Below are 17,151 nucleotides of genomic sequence, written 5' to 3' on the forward strand. Positions count from 1 at the left end.
TTTCAATGGCTTGTTGGGTGATAAGAGCTGATGTTGGGTACAACCTGGAAGCGTACATACAGTACCTTAGGTACTACATACCTGGGCATCTTGGTATAAATAACATGTAGGTATGCACTTGACTGACTGCCATGAAAAGCAATCCGTGCACATGTGCCCCTGTAGCTCGGATTTAAGGTATTGTAGACCTGCTGGGTTGACCGACGGGCTTGGATGCAAAGAATCCCCGCCCCGTTTTATCAAGTCTCCCTCGATGCGTGTTTGCGTAATTGCTAATATACAGACGGCCATTGCCCGGAGCCCAGATGATTGCAGAGCATCTACCCCAACAAAGAAATACTACTAGATGTGACAAGCCGAAAGGCAGCGCGGGCTGATTGGGTAAGGGCGCAATCACCTGCAATGGGAAGAGGTGCTGAGCGGCGCTCAACCCATGATCATACCCTTCATGCCTGCCAGATCGCCTTCCTTGGCGGCAATCTCAAAATAACCGTAGATAATCCTGCTCACGGGTTAGTGTCGGATACAGGCCACACATCCTCGGGGCAACTTACGTAACGGCAAGGAGAGTTCCAGTGCCGGAGCCGAGCGCACCCATGAGGTCGCTGGCGACAGAGAGAGCACCAATGCAGGCGCCACCGAAGGCGGCCGCAGTCGGGATAATGCGCTTGAGCTCCTTGTACATGCTCTGATCACGGTGGCCAGCCATGACGAGGCCCTGGTCCTTGAGCTGCTTGGCAACGTCGCGGGGGCTGGAGCCCGAAACCTCGATCCAGGTCTTGGAGAAGACAGCGCAAGCAGTGAGCATGTAGGCGATGTAGACTGCGGTATGAATAGGGTCCAGCAACGCGTCCTTGAAGTTGAGCGGCGGCGACATGTAGTAGACGAGACCGGAAACGGCAGACAGCTGCGCGGAGCCATCCTTGGCCTCCCAGACACCGAAGAGGCGGACCAAGAGGTTCTCGGAGAAGCGGCTATACAGCATCTGGCTGATGAGGAAGATGTTGGAAGACAGAGCCGACTGGAGCATGATGGGCATGTTCGAGGTGTAGAAGAGGCGCACGGGGTACGAGCCACGGGCACCGCGCTGGCGCGACGATTTGACCGGGATCTCGACGCGGAAGCCCTGAAGGTAGATCACGGCGGCGAAGACGACGAGGGTGGCCAGCAGGTTCATGATGTTGGGCAGGTTCTGGCGGTAGAAAGCTTCCTGGAGAGCGCGCTGCTTGTTGGGCCAGGTCATGAGCAGGTGGAAGAGGGCGATGACGGCACCCTCATACTCGGGGCCACGGCCAGTGTTGATCGAGGTCGGTGAGAAAGCCTTCCACATGATAGACTCGCAGATGTTGGTGGCAATAAACAGCGAGATACCGCTGCCAAGACCGTACCCCTTCTGGAGGAGCTCATCGAGGAGGATGACGATCATGCCGGCGACAACCAGCTGAAGAATCAACAGGAAAACAATGCCCGCGCCGAGCTCGCTCGGCGGGCCATAGAGGCCAGTGAAGACGTAGACGGTGGCGGTGCCGACCGAGAGGATGAGGGCGAAGAGCTTCTGGGCCGTCTGGTAGAGCTCACGGTCCGACTTCAGGTCGAGGTTGACGTCGATCATGTGGGTGCCAGCAAGGAGCTGGAAGACCATGCCAGAGGAGATGATGGGCGTAATACCGAGTTCCATCAAGGTACCCCTGTTACTAGCCATCATCATGCGCAGCCAGTATAGCGGATCCGACGTGTCTGACGAGACAATGCCGTACAGCGGCATTTGGCTCATGACCAAGAAGATCAGGAGCGTCAAGCCCGTCCACATCAACTTCTGGTTGAAAGGAATCTTGGTTTCGGGCTGCTGAACCTCAGGGAGGAACGGCACGAAGGGCTTGACGAGGTCGAGGAACCGTACTGCATCGTGGGCGAGACAATCAGCGCATTGTTGCAAACAGCTGGGAACACAGGACCTTCGGGCTGCGCAAGCTTCACGAGCTCCGCGACGCGCCCCGTGTCCTATCGCTACTTACGGGAACTCATGTTGGGCAGTCGTGGAGGGGAAAATAAAACCAAATATTAAATCATCCAGAAGAAGGAGAAAGAGGCGAAGAGAGCGACAACGTCTCTGTTAAAAGGAGAGGGTTGTTGTCGCGCAATGGCACAGAATAGGGAGAGAGGAGGCGGATGGAGAAGCGGCTGCTGAAGATCTGGCTTCAAAGTTATTCTGTGATGTGTCCAATTTCGAATGGGTCCACACGTGACAGCTGCCAGCCCGAAACGAACAAAACAGGGGCTGAAATGGCGGGGTGCTCCGTGCGACCCTGGGAACTTGAGATGCCAAGATCTTTCCCCAACTTGAGCTCCCAAACTGATCGGCGATTTTTGGCGTTGGTGCTGTGAGCCTTGCGCAGTGCTTTTGGGTGGAAAACATCATCGGTGTGGTGCCGGTGAGAGTTGACTTTGGCTATTGCTGATGCGGCTCGCTTCCCTCTTTTTCTCTTTCCTAAGTCCCACTGTCCGCAGAAAGATGAAGCCGTTAATCATCATCTACGGCTCGACTGGCACCGGCAAGTCGGATGTAAGTGCTGCCCATCTCCATGCGCTTATCAGTGTTAGAGGTCGCCACAGACTGACAGCATGTAGCTCGCCGTGGAACTGGCAACGAGATTCAATGGCGAGATTATAAACGCAGATGCAATGCAGATGTACAAAGGACTACCCATCATAACAAACAAGCTCACAGTCGAGGAGCAACGAGGAATCCCACACCACCTTCTCGGCAGCATCGATCTTGACGAAGACCCCTGGGTCGTTACACGGTTCAAAAAAGAGTCCCTTAGGATAATATCCGAAATACGTGACCGAGGAAAGCTTCCGATTGTCGTCGGTGGTACATCCTACTACCTGGACGGCCTGCTCTTTGACGGCAGGCTGGTGGAGGACGAGCCGGCGCGCGAAGGCGGGGTGTCGAATCGCGAAGAGCTTGCGGCGAGGTATCCAATCCTCATTGACTCCGCCGACGCGATGTTGAACAAGCTGCGGGAGGTAGATCCCGTAATGGCGGAGAAGTGGCACCCCAATGACGTGCGCAAGATCCGAACATCGCTGGAAATCTACTATGCGACGGGCCGACGCGCGTCTGACATCTACGCTGAACAGCGAAGCAGGAAAGAGTCTAAGTGGGCATCTCAGGACCCTGCACAGAGGCACAGCCTCGGAGAGATACTGGTATTCTGGCTCTATGCCCGGCGAGAGGCACTCAATGAACGGCTGGACAAGCGCGTAGACAAGATGGTACAGAATGGCCTTCTCAGCGAGACATCACAGGTCTATGAGTATCTCCGAAGGAGACTGCTCTCGGGTGAAACCGTCGACCGCTCTAAGGGCATCTGGCAGTCGATCGGCTTCCGCCAACTGGAACCCTATCTGAGGGCTCTCCGGGAGGCTCCTGACAGTCCCGAACTGTCCGAGCTCAAGGAGACCGGCATCCAGGATACCAAAACGGCGACTCGCCAGTATGCCAAATACCAGGTCCGGTGGATGACGATGAAGACCATTTCATCCCTGCAAGAGGAGAGACTCCTTGATAGACTCTACCTCCTCGATAGCTCCGAGATCCAACGCTGGAACGAGGAAGTTCTAGAAAAAGGCGTCGATCTGACTAGGAAATTCCTCGCCGATGAGCCGCTGCCTGCACCAGCCGAACTGTCTGAGACGGCGCGGGAAGTGTTGAGCAGCTCAGTCGAAAGGAGCAACCGCGAGGACACCCCTTGCAGGAAAACCTGTGATATCTGCCAGAAGACGCTCTTGACAGAAGAGTTGTGGCAGTCGCACATCACTAGCCGAAAACATCTCAAGGCCATTCGGGGGGCCAAAAAGCGGATGATGATCCCAGCCCACGCCATCCCATCAAGAGCCTTGGTAACTGTCAACTCTCGATTCTCAGATAGCACGCCACCCGCAATAGATCCTCTATGAGCCCAACATGATCTATACAGAAGCCAAGGCATGTACATGTACATCATCTTCGAACAATAACAATCCCGCATCACGCGAGGAAGGCTGAGGCTTATGCACCCCTATAAACGTGGTATCAGATCACCAGCAAACAACAGGCACGACGATACCATCTACTGCCCACGGCCTCTTTATGCCTCCGCGATTTGGCTCTTCACCCAGTTCTCCAACCCGCCCCGCGCAATGATCTCCTGCACATTCGGTGGCAGCTCGCCAACCTTCTGGCTCCAGGTCTTGCCCCCTTCGCCCTCCGTAACGGTTACCTTGCTCCGCCTGACATCCCACACCAGCTTCCAGCCGGTGCGCCTCGTCAGTGTCTTCTCTCCGTCCTTGCCACCAAACGTCTCGCGCAGCCTCTGCACGAGTCGCGGTACCTCGACGCCCATAAGCGCGTTGTTGATGCTGTTCCGGCTAAAGATGTTGCCGAAGCTGCCCGCTACGACGAGCGGGATCTTCTTGGCCAGGATTGCGGTGGCGGCCTGCTCGCGGGAGCTGCCGCAGCCAAAGTTGAAGCCGGACACAAGAATGTCGCCCGCCTGTGCGATCGAACCGAAGGCTTTGTCATAGTTCTCCATGCACACCTCGGCCATCTTCTCGACGGGGACGTTGTCCTGGTACGTGTACTTGCCCGGGTAGATGCCATCCTATCAAGAACGTCAGTCTTACTGATGATCATCGAGCCTTCTAGGACGTCGTTCGGGAAAGCTGTGGTTGGCTTGGTCGTGTTTCCCCTAAGACAGCTCTAGGGGGGAATTGACAGCCCAGGCGGGTTGCTTACCGTGTTGATGTTATCGGCGTCGCAGAAGACGATTTCTCCCTCAATCTTCTCCGGGAATCCCGGGAGAATCTCGGTCAGTGTCTCCTCGCTGCTTGCTTCTTCCGTGGCATCGACAGGGGCGCCGAACATCTCTTTCTCGGCCATGGCGATCATGCCATCGGCCTGCGAAATGATCTTGTCGAGGGCCTCTTCAATGCTGATGACCTTATCTTGCACGTGGTCACCGTTACCCTCGCCGATGATAACCTTCTCCACACCATCAGGCTTCTGGTACCAGCCAGGTCCGGCGATCTTGCCTTGCAGAGCGCTGGCTGCGACGACTTCCGGGCTGGCGAGGTAAGCCTTCGCCTCGGTAGAGCCCATACGGCCTTTAAAGTTTCGGTTGCTCGCGCTGATACCAACCTCGCCGGGTTCAAGCAAACCGGTGCCCTATCCAACAATGTCAGCCAGTTCTTCCCCGATAGGAGTGTCCCTGGGGTAATTCGGGCGTAAAAGGCCTGTCTCAGGGACACGAATGACTCCCGAGACAGCCAGACTGGGGCATAAACAGCACGAATTTGACTTACAAGACCGATGCAGGGGCCGCAGCCAGACGGGAGAGGCTGGGCACCCGCCTCGAGAAGGACCTGCCAGTCACCGGCCTCCTCAGCTGCCCGTTGCTCGAGAAGAGACGCGGCCGCGATGTAAAAGTTCACACCCTCTGCCACCTTGGGGCTGACCCCGTTCTTGGCGGCGTCCCTGAACACCTTTGCGGCCGCGGCGATGTCGGAAGCACGGGAATTTGTGCAGGAGACCAGATAGGCCTTGTTGAGCTTGATGTTCTGCGTCTCGAGGTCTTTGAGCGGCGTAGCGACCTTGACCGAGTTCGGGCCGGAGACAAAGGGCGATAGCGTTGCCAAGTTCAGGTACAGAGATTTGGCATATGTCGCACCGGGGTCCGCCGTGAGTGGGTCGTTGAGCAGCTCGTCGATTTTGGCGTGCGTGAACTTACCGCGCGCACCGAGTTCCGGGTTCAACATTGCCGAGGTGGTGGCCTTGGCCCTGAGCCATGATTGCAGCATCGTGTCAATCGGGAACAGGCCGCTGAGCGCACCCCACTCGGTCGTCATGTTGGCGATAGCGAGGCGGTCATCAATCGGAATGCTGCGCATGGTCTGCTCGGAGCCAGTGAACTCAATGGCGTGGTTCAGAACCTCGTCGTTGTTGAACAGGCCACAGAGAGCGACAATCACATCCTTTCCGGTTACGCCGGGGGGCAGGACGCCCGTGAAGGTGACCTTGGCGATTGGGGGGATCTGCCACCACGTCCGGCCCGTGGCCCAGATGCTGGCGGCATCTGTCCGCACCATCGGGGTGCCTAGGCAGCCTACGCCGCCGTACATGTTGCTGTGCGAGTCCGACGCAACAGTAACGGTGCCCGGCCAGGCATATCCCTCTTCAACCATGATCTGGTGTCCAATTCCCCGTCCAGCGGGATAGAAGTCAACGCCGTGCTTTTTCGCAAACTCCTCGATCTGCCGGTATTTCTTGAGGTTCGCCTCGCTCTTGTTCTGCACATCATGATCAAGGGTCATGACGATTTGCTTGTTGTCGTGGATCTTGGAGGCGCCAATCGACATGAACTTCATGGCAACGGGCCACGAGTTGTCGTGGGTCATACAGTGATGTGGTGCTAGGGTCACATAGTCACCAGCCCTGACCTTCTTTCCCGGCGCAAGACCAACTGCGTATCTCTGGACGATCTTTTCGGTCAAGGTCTGCGGAACCTGTGTTGTGCTCTTTGATGAGAAGAGAGTTGGGCCGGAGGCCGAGGTCTCAAGCTGTGTATGAAATGCATTCTGGCGAAGACGGGGCGTCGTCGTGTAGGATGCGATCCGACCCGTTCGGGTTATGCTCCTCGAAGCTCGCGAGGCGACGAGGGCCTGGCGGCGCCAACCCCGGCTGGCGGCCAATGCCAAGCTTCTTCTCTGTCAGCTGGTCAGCGAGCGACTAGGAATGGAGGTAACAAAAGCCGCATCATAGCATACCACAGGCGCAATCATGGTGGTTTATGCCAAGATGCAATCCTTCCCAGCTCCGAGAACGGTCCATCGAGCCCTTCAGCACAAATACCCCCACTCCAATTGGCGGCAGTTGTTATGTAAACTTCTGAGTGGAGTACGGGCCGTGGTCAGACCGCTCACCGCCTTCCGGGATGGACATTGGTATTACCACGGTGACAGTACAAGTACAGTACACGGTAACTTATGTGCGGTCCGAGTTTCGGGATTTTTAGCGGTCGGGTTCGGACATAGGCACATAGGTTGTCTCTCTTATTTCCTCCATCTGGCCGTCGTAGTTGTGAAAAGCATGTCGTCAAGGTCTAGCTCCATGCCACTGAATTCTATAATTCATGCACCTTGGCTAATACTAGGTTCTATGATGTGAAGGAGGCATCGGCCCCTTTTTGAAGAACCAGAACCCTTAGGCGCTTCCACCGCTTCCCATTCTTCCACGTGGATGTCAGCGTTTCATTGACCGTTTCGGACCGCGACGGCCCTAGACCACAACTTTAGCTCTGTCACGTTTACTTTTTTTACAGTATATCCATGCCATCAGACGACACCATACAGTACATATGCCGATCCTGTCTCGATAACCGGGAACATTGCCTGTACGTTTGAGCCGTCAGAGCAGCCCTGTGGTACTGGTGTGTTATTGGTTCTGCGACGGTTACACTACTTTCAGCGGTGACGTTCCACCTTCATCAGTCTCGCCTTGCTCTGAGGCGGTTGCCCGGTGAAGGCCGCGTCCCGCGCATCCGAATCCCGGCTCGGCATGATCGCCCATGTGATGTGACGCTGCTATGAATCATAGCATCTCTTCAAAATGATAAAGGATCGGATACAGAATACATCCCCAGGGTTGCCACGCTCAACAAGACATGTACCGGTAACTATCGGTTCGTGCATACACGTGTACTAATATCATTGTATGTACGCCAGTTTCACAGACTGTGTAGTTGCGAGGCAGCCGATTGACCTTCAAGCCGGGACACCGGCCGGAGATTTCTTGAGCCAATCATTACGTTAGACCGCGAACAGCGGAGACTAAAGTGTCCAGGGGGGGAATCTCTGCCCCGATCGCCGACAGACCACCCGGAAAGTTTTAGCTCGAAGAACAAAGCCGAAACGTACGGCGCACCCGCGAAGGATTACGTACCTCCATTGGTGGGCAACCCTCAGCCCTGGGGACACATTTATTAGCTAGGTATGTACCTTACCTAGTAGGTGTCAGGTTGCAAGTGCTTCCGCGTATTCGGGGATTTCGATTTCGTTCCTCCATCCAACGGCTCTCTATTCCTCCCCCGCAAGCACGACATTCCGCTTCAAGGCTCCACACAACCCCCCCCCCCCCCCCCCCCCCAAAACGGGCAGCTTGCCTGTGCATTGTTCCATCCAGCCCGCGCTACCAGATGCTGTGGGAGCGGGAGAAATCTTGTTTGGTTTCGGTTTCGCTATTCCACTTGATGCGCGCAACGAGTGCGACGACGACTACGACTCCGATCTGGAGATCTCATCTCGAGCCCCTCATACAGACCTCCCTGGCCCGCCCCTGCAGCACAGATCTCGGAAGCTTTGCCTACCAGGCGGCTTACCACAGGAGACCCTGATTACCGTGGATTACAGACACGCTTATCAAATTCTACTGTAGTTGGGCTAAAAAACAGCAGTGCTCAGCCCAAACCGCTTCTTCAACCTTACATCACATCCACGGGAAACCTCCACTTATCACCGGGCTTTCACTACCGCTTGGGTCTCCGGTCTCCTGCTTTTCCACTCTCAGATGTGACTCGGACTTGCGAGAAGCCCGAGCACGACATCCGGCGCCGCATCATAGCGAGGCGAATCCGGTGCTGCCGACTCTTATCTATTTCTTGCAAAAACACACGCTCTTGACACCATGGCATCGTCGACCACAAGTTCACATGCCTCCGGTCCCGTTTCGGCCTTTTCTCTCCCGCACAGCCACAAGCCTCAGCGGATCCTAGCATGTGTCCTCTGCCAGCATCGAAAGATCAAATGCGACCGAAACTTTCCCTGCGCCAATTGTATCAAGGTAAGGCTCCAAGATGGTTTCGCGGTTCGAGGCAGGCCCTTTTCTGACCTGTCCAAGGCCCATGTCAAATGCACACCAAGCACTCCAGCCCCAGCGCGCAAGCGTAGGCGGCCAAATCAGGATTTGCAGGAGAGATTGGCCCGGTGTGAAGAGCTTCTAAAGGAGTATGCGACGGAGAAACCAGATCACCTCACGCCGCGCCCGGCACAGACCAGCATCCATGAGGATCCGTACAAGCACTTTCCTGCCGGGAAGCTCGTCAATGAGGACGGCGCTATGCGCTTCATGGACAGTCCCTTGCTGTCGGTCGTTTACGAAGAGGTATGCCATCACATCCAGCTAGTCCGCCTAGGTATGCCTGCTTACAGTCCGAGCCCGACAGCTCCGAGCCATGAGGGATATCGTCGACAATGATGAGCCGGAAGCGTCCAGCCCCGAAACCATGACACCTGACAACAATTCCGACCTCCTCCTTCGCGGCGATAGTCCCGGAGTGAAAGTGGAGACCCTTTGGCCGGACGCTGCTCAGATCTTCCGTCTGTGGCAGTTCTATCTCGACCGAGTGAACCCTCTAACCAAGATTATCCACGTTCCCTCACTACAGCCTTACGTTGCCGAAGCCGCTAGTGGTTCCCAGAACGTCCCCAAAAACATCGAGGCGCTTTTATTCTCTGTCTTCCTGATGGCGGTTGTGGCGCTGACACCGGACGAGTGCTTGGCGCTGCTGGGTTATTCTCGAGAGGACGCCATCCAAAGGTTCTCATCAGGGGTGCGGTCAAGTCTCAACCGTATCGGCTTCCTCAGGTCTCATGACTTGACCACTCTCCAGGCGCTTGTTATTTATCTCGTACGCTCTCTGCTAATCGACCCGCACTGGCCCTTCCCGCTAACCACAGGAGATAGTTCTCTCTTCAGGGCCGGTACAATCGGCATGCCGCGTGGATTCTGAACGGTGTCGCAATCCGCATCGCGCAGAAGATGGGCTTGCACCGTGACGGCGAGATTCTGGGCCTTCCCCCGTTTGAATCCGAAATGCGAAGGCGTCTCTGGTGGCAGATCATCTTGGTGGATTCCAAATACGCCGTGTTTTCCGGGCTCAGCCACTCATTACTGCCGAGAAATTGCGACACGAAGCCACCGAAGAATGTGAATGACGCGGATATCTTCCCGTCCGCCACGGAACCCTTTCAAGACCGGGAGGGCCCGACCGAGATGATCTTCTGTCTAATGACGTACAAGTTCGCCAAGTATCTTGTCGAAAACCCCGGGTTCGAATCCGTTGTAATGATGACAGAAGCGAGCGGCGAGCCAGGCAAGAGCGGCCCCACGGAGGAGCAACTCGCAGAGTACCGACGGGGCCTTGAGCATCTTCGCCAAGAGCTTGTGGAGATCCTCGACAAATACTGCGATCCAACGGCTGGGCCCGTCCACCAGATGGCGATGAAAATGAGGGAACAGATCCTCGAAAAGCTCAACGAGATCATCAATCCGGCCAACCAACAACCCGAGTGGGGAGACGAGATCAAGTCGGAGAAGGACAAGGCGTTCAAGATCGCTATTGGGACAATTGAACACAACGAGGCCAATTACGTGTCAAGCAAGGACCAAGGCTTCGCCTGGTTCTCGCTTCTGCACTTCCAGCTCGACATTTTCATGTACATGGCGGGCCAGCTATGTCATCGCACCGAAGGGACCCTCGTGGAGCGCGCTTGGAAGCAGGTGACCGTGGTCTACTCGTACCATCCGGAGCTGTTTGACGTCACCAACAAGAACTACGCTGCGCTCGCCGTGTTTATTCTCAAGGCGTGGAAGAAGAGGGAGCTAGTTATCTTTGGCCGCACCGGACAGCTTCCCGAGGCCCCCTTCTACATCGAGAAGCTGCGGGCGTGCATGCCCAACGAAGACTACAAGAACGAGCCAACACCCCCGAACCCCTACACCCCCTCGAGCCTGCACATAGGCCCCAACTCCACGGCCATCATGCCTGAGAGCACGCTGGACCAGTTCTGGAATTTCCTGGATCCGGAAACAGTGAACTGGGACATGTTTAGCAGCCCGACTACGAGCGTGAATGGCCAGATGGTGGCCGATTTTAGCATGTTCGGTGGCAGATCTTTCGTCTAAGTGGTAACGGATGGTCTCGAACAGTGGCGAAACGGGAAGATTGGTGACTTGGAAGTCATGATGTCAACCGCGAAACATTTTTCTCCGTCTGACACATCCAGATGGAGTCAGAACGGCGCAGCTTCCTGTGACATCTTCTCTTCCCCACCGCGCTGCCGAGACAAAAAATGTCAGTTTTTTGGGTAGCCTATTACCAGGCCTCTCTTCTCCTCACTTTCACGGCTTCCTTAACAATGCCCCCGCGGAAGTAGTGAGCTTGTATCACTATTAACATTGGTTCATCTGGGTACTGGCACATTCTCCACAGCTGAGGGTACATTTTGATAAAATGGTCGCTGGCATTATTTTCGGCGCTCACTTGTGTTTTTTCTTTTTTTTTTTTTTTTTCCACCGGATACAGCAGTCAGTAAAACGGAATTCGGCCCTGAATCAGGCCGGTCTGTCTTACTTTGGATCGCTCTCTGGCCATTTACGTGGCGGTCTCGGGAACGGGGTTGGTGACACGGGCCAAAGTTAAAGTCCGCGTCTCGGGCTTTGCTGCACCCGCGATTTGGCCAGTCGGGATGATATGTCTTAGAGTGACGGCAGCCTGCTTGGGCCGCACTCTGGGAGCTGGATTCTGGCTGCGTCATGCAGGCTGTGGCTAATGCCGTTTGAGACAAAGTGTACCTAGCTTGATTCCGATGGCATATCTAGGTGCGCACACTGTGAGCAAGGGCGAGCCCGAGGCGTCTGGCGACGCTGGTGGGCAAGGATGCGGAAGTTGCCGGAGTCGGTGTTTGCAACTCGATCAATGGGTTTGGATCGGGGAAGCGGCTCAGTGGGTACGCCGAACATAGGAAAGGGAGCTCCCCATACTACTTATTATTGTAGCAGTATCTCTGCAGACTTCACATCTATTGATGATAGACTTTTACCATACTGCTTTCTCCACGTCACTTCTTGACAGATGATATGAGCGTTGGAGCCAGAACATATACATTAAGAATGCAGAAACATAGAGGAGCCCGAATCATACCTAAAACATTGTAACGTTAGTGGTTATATAATACAATACATACAGTCCGCAAAAGATTAGTGTTCCTAGACAGTGAATATCGTTAAATACCGACCCGAAGCCTCATTATAGATGGCCCCACCATCCACCATACTGTACCTTACGTATGCATACAATCCTGATACTTCACTTCACTTCTCACCCAGCAACTCTTATGCCAAAAAGGGAACAATCATTGTCTTTGCCCGGTAAACAACTCCTGACCAATCCAGCATGGAGATATCAAACCCGCGACGAATTCTCGCTGTCTCCCTGACCGACTCGGCGCAGCATCTAAGCGATGTCATCAAAGGCATGTCATGTCGCGTCCTTGAGAGCCCGCCCCTTGCATCATCTCATTCCCAAACGCCCTCAACTCATCCCACCGCTCCTCATCTTTAGCATCGTTCACAACATTCATGGTCATGACGACGTCGCTTACCCAACTGACCGAACGAACACTACTAACCCTCATGAGAATGGACCCAACAGACCTAACAGGCACCCACCCCACGCCAGCGCCATCATCGTCATCATCATCGCCAGACCCCTCACCCGCAACAGCCCCAGACTCAGACGCCGCCGACGATCCCACTCCTTCCCTCGCGGGCACAACCCACCCCTTTGCGCTCTCCACGGCATATTACACCGCCTCCATCCCCATCTGGCTGGACCTGATCGCTTCCCCCGCAGAATGGGCGTCCTCCTTCCTCTCGCCCGAGGCAAAGGAGGTGCTCGACGTGCTGGGGGGCGTGTTGGTCGTTTTTGCGCTCCCGACGCCCGCTCACCCCCCTCCTCCTTTAACTTCGACGTCGCCGACGAATCTGTCACCAGATCACCATGAGCAGAAGCAGGAGCAGGCGGATGGGGGACAGGATAAGAAGAAGGCGCAGGTGAGGGAGCTGATTACACAGGTCGGCAAAGTCGTCAGGGAAGGGCTGGGAGGGTGGGAGTGGGATGGTGTGGGGTTGGGGGTAGGCGTTAGTAGCATTGGAAGTAATGGCGGGTTGGCAGAGGAAGAGGGAGCGGGGGCTCTGGACGAGTGGGAGGATTTGTGCGCCGAGTGTGGGCTGGAGTTCGTCCACGTCTCGAGAGCGAGTCTGGTGGTAGGGAAAGCGCCAGACGGCGACAAGAGGAACGAGTTTGGCGAGAGGATGGGCATGGCCAGGGTCATAGAGGCGTTGCAGGCGAATGACTGGTCTGGCGGAGGATTGGAGGGCGGTGGTGATGGTGATGGGGAAGAGGAAGAGGAGGGTCACGAGGGGGAGGGAGGGAAAGGGGGGAATAACCAACGGCGCGAGGAGAAAGAGGGGGATGAGGCCGGATCTGACTTTGATCCGGAGAGTCTTGATTTTGGGTTTGATCGGGAGGACTTTGTTGGGTTGAGGAAGGCTATCTGGAGTGGAGGTCAGGCTGGTGACGAAGAGGACGAGGAGGTGGGTGAGGAGGATGTACAGAAGCTGGAGCGGATGATGCTGAAGCTGCAAGCCGTGAGGGATACGAGCGCTGGGCTGCCCGAGGAGCAGCGGCGGAGGATGGCCGCGCGGGCAGTTGGAGAGGTCATGAAGGAGCTGTGACGGTGGTAAAATTGTCTGTCGGCCCTCTTCGGGCTTGACTGACAATGGAATATATTGCCACATGCTCGATTTGGCAAGTGAGATGAGACGCCGGAAGGTGAGGAGATTTAGTATCTATTCCAGCACATGTGCTAGATTTCTATATCAGGTACGCAAGGGATTGAGATGACGCCTACCTGGCTCTTATCTTCGGGACTACTTATACACCTTAGCCACAAAGGAATGGGGAAACACCGTGGGCATCCACGGGTACAGCGCAGCTACCAACCAAAAGCTCCAGCATGGAAGCGGTTTGCAAGACACCGGTACGGCGGACCTAGTGGTCTCATGAGCTAGAGGCTGTCACAACCATGGTTGTAGGAGGACAGCCTGTGACAAGGGCGAGGGCTTGGGTATGGTATGTACTTATCCTTGTACAAGCCGAGAAAGTTCCACGAGGAGCAAGCACGCTCGCCAGTTCTCTTGCCCAGCACCGTTACCGTGACGAATACATCATACGACACTTCCTGCTTACCATTTCAAGATCTTGAACACACCACACCACCTTTGCTCAAATTTCCAGCGCGTCTGTGGTTACGGACGACCTACCCATGCGTCTCTCGATCGGCAAAGCCGTCACGGTTGTGGCTGCTTGGCCTTGCCGCGTAAGGTTAGGTACTCCATTGTAACCAAGCGCTGGACCAGGGCAGGGGCGTTGTCCGAAAATACCCATGCCGTCTAAGGTAGGCATGAACATGGGGATGACACTGGAAGCGATGCACTCATTTAATTACGGGGCTCGATGTCGAATTGGCGCTGAAAGTATGTAAATACACGCATACCTTGTCTACACGGAACAAGAAGGATAGCCCGCATAAGATCGGTACGGGCCGCGAAGTGGCACCTAGGGACGGAAAGTGAGTCGTTCAACAATTCCGCAGGGTGCTGAACGTCTTGATTGCCCGGGACTAACGTTAAAGATTCTGAGAGCATTCGGGCAGGCATAAACATCGACTGTACTGTACATAGCTAAGGTACCTACTGTTACAGAAGAGCAGGGGGCGTCAGCCGAGATGCCGAAACTCTGATTAGGGTCGTGAGATTGACGCGCCTCAAAGCTTCCAATATTTACACACCGAGGTGTGTCTAGCATCTGATATGTATGTATCCATAGCTGAATCCATTGTTCGTTTCGACTGTTGCAGGATCCTAGGAACTGCGTCAAGTGACGTGGCCAGCGAAGGCGGAGACTGGGATGGGATCTGGGCACGTCGTCTCAGTTTGCTCCTACACCTGTAGAAGTGAATTCGCGGCGGAACCTAACATGGAAGAATTTGGGGGCGCAACAGCATGGACGTCGAGGGCCGAGGCGTAGAAATATGTCTGATTCGGTAAGAGTACGGAATACTCGGTGTTTATGTCGCCATTGGACTGTCAACAATGCACCAATACCAGCTGTTCGGTGAAGCTGACTCAGATTTCGTAGCCTTCATTCCAGGAGAGTTGTTACACGGCACAGCAGACCCTGGCCTGCCTGGTCCGCGCGAGTCCTGAGCTGGCCACCGGCCATGTCTCGTCGATGTACAGTTGATGCTCAGCTCCCGGTCTCGTGCATTCGACAGGGCAAGGGGGGCCCACGACGCCATGGATGCAAGGGATTGTGTTCTTTCGGTTTCACGGCTGAGTCCTTACAGTGTATGCGCCACTCCCGATGCTTGGGAGACGGATTGGTATCCGAAGGGCGGCTATCCAGGTCGATCAACCTCACCAGGGGACGGGAGTCAGGCAACTGTCGAGTCAAGGGCCAATCCGAATTGGTTGAGGGCAATGCGGATAACCACCTATGCCGTACCTGTACCTACCACAATACGTACTTGTAGTTGTATGTACATACATGTACAATATGGACACGATACGGGGCCGCTGCACGTCTGTAGAGGTCTTAGACCCAGCACATTGTATGACCCCGCATCGCCAGTGTGCTGTTCTGGGAGGTCTCGTGGTTGAAAGAGTCGCGTTACCCCAGGACAATGGCATGCTCTCCCTAAGGTAAGCTGAGGTTTCCCTTGAAGCGTGCTGCTGCTTAGTAGTGTCCGTAAAGGAGCTCGAGTTCGCCTTTATCATCCGACCGGGATGCTCTCTGAGCCAAGGCATGAATGTCGTGGTGTGCAATCGAAACCTCGCATTCGCTGCAAAGGACAAAGCAGCTGCGGCAGGATCAGAACGCCTACACTACACTAGGTACACTAGTGGAGGAGCCTGCGATGGTAAGTTAAGGCATGGCAAGCTGATCATGACCGCGGATAAACTTTCTGCGAAAGGGAAATCCGCTCGAGCCCCCGACAAACAACGTGGAACCGCGGTTTGGCTGCACGCCGCATGTGGGCTGACCAATTGCGTGACTCTCTTGCCCCATAGACCCACCAGAGCCCACATTCCTCAATCAGGGGCAAGTCGGGTGGAGTTGCCGACGGAATGTGCCACCGCCTCGACTTACACTACTAGTACGAAACACTTAGGAGGTTCCTTACTCCGTACAGAGCATGTACAACTAAATACTAGGTAGTAACACATACATTCAAGACTATAGGGCTACGAGTATAATAAAATATCATATATCGCCTTGCCCACTACGTCTTCCTCTTTCGTCCTCGGAGCTTTAACGGAAGTAGTAGCTGCGAGGCTATTACTATGGACGTTAAGCACAGCGATGTATGTACATGTACTGTACCCGCTGTGTAAGCCGTCGGGGTGCTCAGCGACGGCAAACAACTACTGTACCACAGTCGTGCAGGCCGTACCCTACCTAACATGTAACATGTGTCTGTCATGGTACGCATTCCGTGTATCGCATCTGCAGACTATCAGCCGGTCCGAGGCGACCGGTTGGCGAGTGGCCCTCTATGACGGACAGCAGCATGAGGGCGTTGCATGTACCTCCACATTGAGGAATGGTTCGTCGGCTCACTGCAGGTCGTCTTGTGCGCCCCCCGCCCCGGCGGCCGCAAGCAACTTCGGACGGAGCAGAAGGATTGAGGCAGAGACACATGGCGGGTTGCACAGTATGGATGCCGGGACGCTGGGCAAGAGGCATTTAATAAATTGTGTACGGATGTACGCTGCAGCAACCAGCTATATGCCTACGGTAGTGTAGGTCCGCTGGTGTCGAGGTTGGTAGGATTCTGGTCCACGCCCGTGAGGGCATAGTAGGCAAGATACCTTAGGTATATCTTTAGCTAATACATAGGTGCATCTTGTCGTAAGACATCGACGAGAGGCGAAGGTCTACCTTGCTATATAGTGTACATGGCTCGTTGTTGATCGGCAATCATGGGAAGCCTTGGTCGTTCTGATCGATGAAACAATCCCGGGTGAATAGAGGGGTGCTTCAAGCAGGCGCACTGTGCGATTAACCTGGAACCCTTCCCAGTTCCCAACTTTCGGCTAGCGCATGGATTGTTCCCCTTTCGCCGCAGCACACAGAGGGAGCGAAGTTGAAGTGACGGTAAAAACCAAGCATGCCCTGGTGATGTTTGCGTGTGGGACCGACAACAGCG

General features: G+C 55.1%; 7 protein-coding genes across 7 annotated transcripts; 4 read left to right on the plus strand and 3 right to left on the minus strand.

Annotated features, from left to right (window-relative positions):
• Positions 1-426: 426 nt before the first annotated feature.
• Positions 427-2,025, minus strand: B0T15DRAFT_491075 (SecY subunit domain-containing protein; the record flags this gene model as incomplete). Its single annotated transcript, XM_062866747.1, has 3 exons — positions 427-502; positions 555-1,899; positions 2,016-2,025. The coding sequence occupies 3 exons, from the start codon at positions 2,023-2,025 to the stop codon at positions 427-429; spliced, it is 1,431 nt and encodes a 476-aa protein (XP_062724273.1).
• Positions 2,026-2,322: 297 nt separating this feature from the next.
• On the plus strand, positions 2,323-4,355 carry B0T15DRAFT_108980 (IPP transferase-domain-containing protein). The gene is made up of 2 exons (XM_062861470.1): positions 2,323-2,563; positions 2,629-4,355. The coding sequence occupies exons 1-2, from the start codon at positions 2,459-2,461 to the stop codon at positions 3,961-3,963; spliced, it is 1,440 nt and encodes a 479-aa protein (XP_062724274.1). The 5' UTR covers positions 2,323-2,458; the 3' UTR covers positions 3,964-4,355.
• B0T15DRAFT_108963 (Aconitase/3-isopropylmalate dehydratase) lies at positions 4,049-4,761 on the minus strand. The gene has a single exon (XM_062861469.1). The coding sequence runs from the start codon at positions 4,590-4,592 to the stop codon at positions 4,134-4,136; it is 459 nt and encodes a 152-aa protein (XP_062724275.1). The 5' UTR covers positions 4,593-4,761; the 3' UTR covers positions 4,049-4,133.
• B0T15DRAFT_524556 (uncharacterized protein) lies at positions 4,625-6,891 on the minus strand. The gene is made up of 3 exons (XM_062868777.1): positions 6,808-6,891; positions 5,347-6,747; positions 4,625-5,209 (listed from the first exon to the last, which is right to left on the minus strand). Exons 1-3 carry the CDS (start codon positions 6,820-6,822, stop codon positions 4,745-4,747), a joined length of 1,881 nt encoding a protein of 626 aa, XP_062724276.1. The 5' UTR covers positions 6,823-6,891; the 3' UTR covers positions 4,625-4,744.
• Positions 6,892-8,483: 1,592 nt separating this feature from the next.
• On the plus strand, positions 8,484-11,173 carry B0T15DRAFT_109001 (fungal-specific transcription factor domain-containing protein). Its single transcript, XM_062861471.1, has 4 exons — positions 8,484-8,878; positions 8,936-9,199; positions 9,261-9,725; positions 9,782-11,173. The coding sequence occupies exons 1-4, from the start codon at positions 8,723-8,725 to the stop codon at positions 11,000-11,002; spliced, it is 2,106 nt and encodes a 701-aa protein (XP_062724277.1). The 5' UTR covers positions 8,484-8,722; the 3' UTR covers positions 11,003-11,173.
• A 949-nt stretch (positions 11,174-12,122) lies between these two features.
• Positions 12,123-13,698, plus strand: B0T15DRAFT_109015 (alpha and gamma adaptin binding protein p34-domain-containing protein). Its single transcript, XM_062861472.1, has 2 exons — positions 12,123-12,351; positions 12,531-13,698. The coding sequence occupies exons 1-2, from the start codon at positions 12,273-12,275 to the stop codon at positions 13,613-13,615; spliced, it is 1,164 nt and encodes a 387-aa protein (XP_062724278.1). The 5' UTR covers positions 12,123-12,272; the 3' UTR covers positions 13,616-13,698.
• A 267-nt stretch (positions 13,699-13,965) lies between these two features.
• Positions 13,966-15,984, plus strand: B0T15DRAFT_508956 (uncharacterized protein; the record flags this gene model as incomplete). The annotated part of the gene is made up of 9 exons (XM_062867759.1): positions 13,966-14,012; positions 14,178-14,259; positions 14,459-14,511; positions 14,645-14,734; positions 14,944-14,985; positions 15,289-15,448; positions 15,573-15,643; positions 15,792-15,861; positions 15,916-15,984. The coding sequence occupies 9 exons, from the start codon at positions 13,966-13,968 to the stop codon at positions 15,982-15,984; spliced, it is 684 nt and encodes a 227-aa protein (XP_062724279.1).
• Between the last annotated feature and the right edge of the window lie 1,167 nt (positions 15,985-17,151).

This window comes from Chaetomium strumarium (assembly GCF_033439665.1).
Source record: "Chaetomium strumarium strain CBS 333.67 chromosome Unknown B0T15scaffold_2, whole genome shotgun sequence".
In the NCBI taxonomy this organism is placed as follows: domain Eukaryota; kingdom Fungi; phylum Ascomycota; class Sordariomycetes; order Sordariales; family Chaetomiaceae; genus Chaetomium; species Chaetomium strumarium.

Excerpts from the sequence above, each read along its gene's own strand:
- B0T15DRAFT_109015 (XM_062861472.1), top strand. The coding sequence starts at position 12,273 with ATGGAGATATCAAACCCGCGACGAATTCTCGCTGTCTCCCTGACCGAC. Across the intron at positions 12,352-12,530 it reads TCTAAGCGATGTCATCAAAG|ACCTAACAGGCACCCACCCC; the intron begins GCATGTCATGTC and ends TGGACCCAACAG.
- B0T15DRAFT_108980 (XM_062861470.1), top strand. The coding sequence starts at position 2,459 with ATGCGGCTCGCTTCCCTCTTTTTCTCTTTCCTAAGTCCCACTGTCCGC. Across the intron at positions 2,564-2,628 it reads CTGGCACCGGCAAGTCGGAT|CTCGCCGTGGAACTGGCAAC; the intron begins GTAAGTGCTGCC and ends GACAGCATGTAG.
- B0T15DRAFT_108963 (XM_062861469.1), bottom strand. The coding sequence starts at position 4,592 with ATGGCCGAGGTGTGCATGGAGAACTATGACAAAGCCTTCGGTTCGATC.
- B0T15DRAFT_109001 (XM_062861471.1), top strand. The coding sequence starts at position 8,723 with ATGGCATCGTCGACCACAAGTTCACATGCCTCCGGTCCCGTTTCGGCC. Across the intron at positions 9,200-9,260 it reads TGTCGGTCGTTTACGAAGAG|CTCCGAGCCATGAGGGATAT; the intron begins GTATGCCATCAC and ends CGAGCCCGACAG. Across the intron at positions 9,726-9,781 it reads AGGCGCTTGTTATTTATCTC|TTCTCTCTTCAGGGCCGGTA; the intron begins GTACGCTCTCTG and ends CACAGGAGATAG.
- B0T15DRAFT_524556 (XM_062868777.1), bottom strand. Across the intron at positions 5,210-5,346 it reads GCGGCCCCTGCATCGGTCTT|GGCACCGGTTTGCTTGAACC; the intron begins GTAAGTCAAATT and ends ATTGTTGGATAG.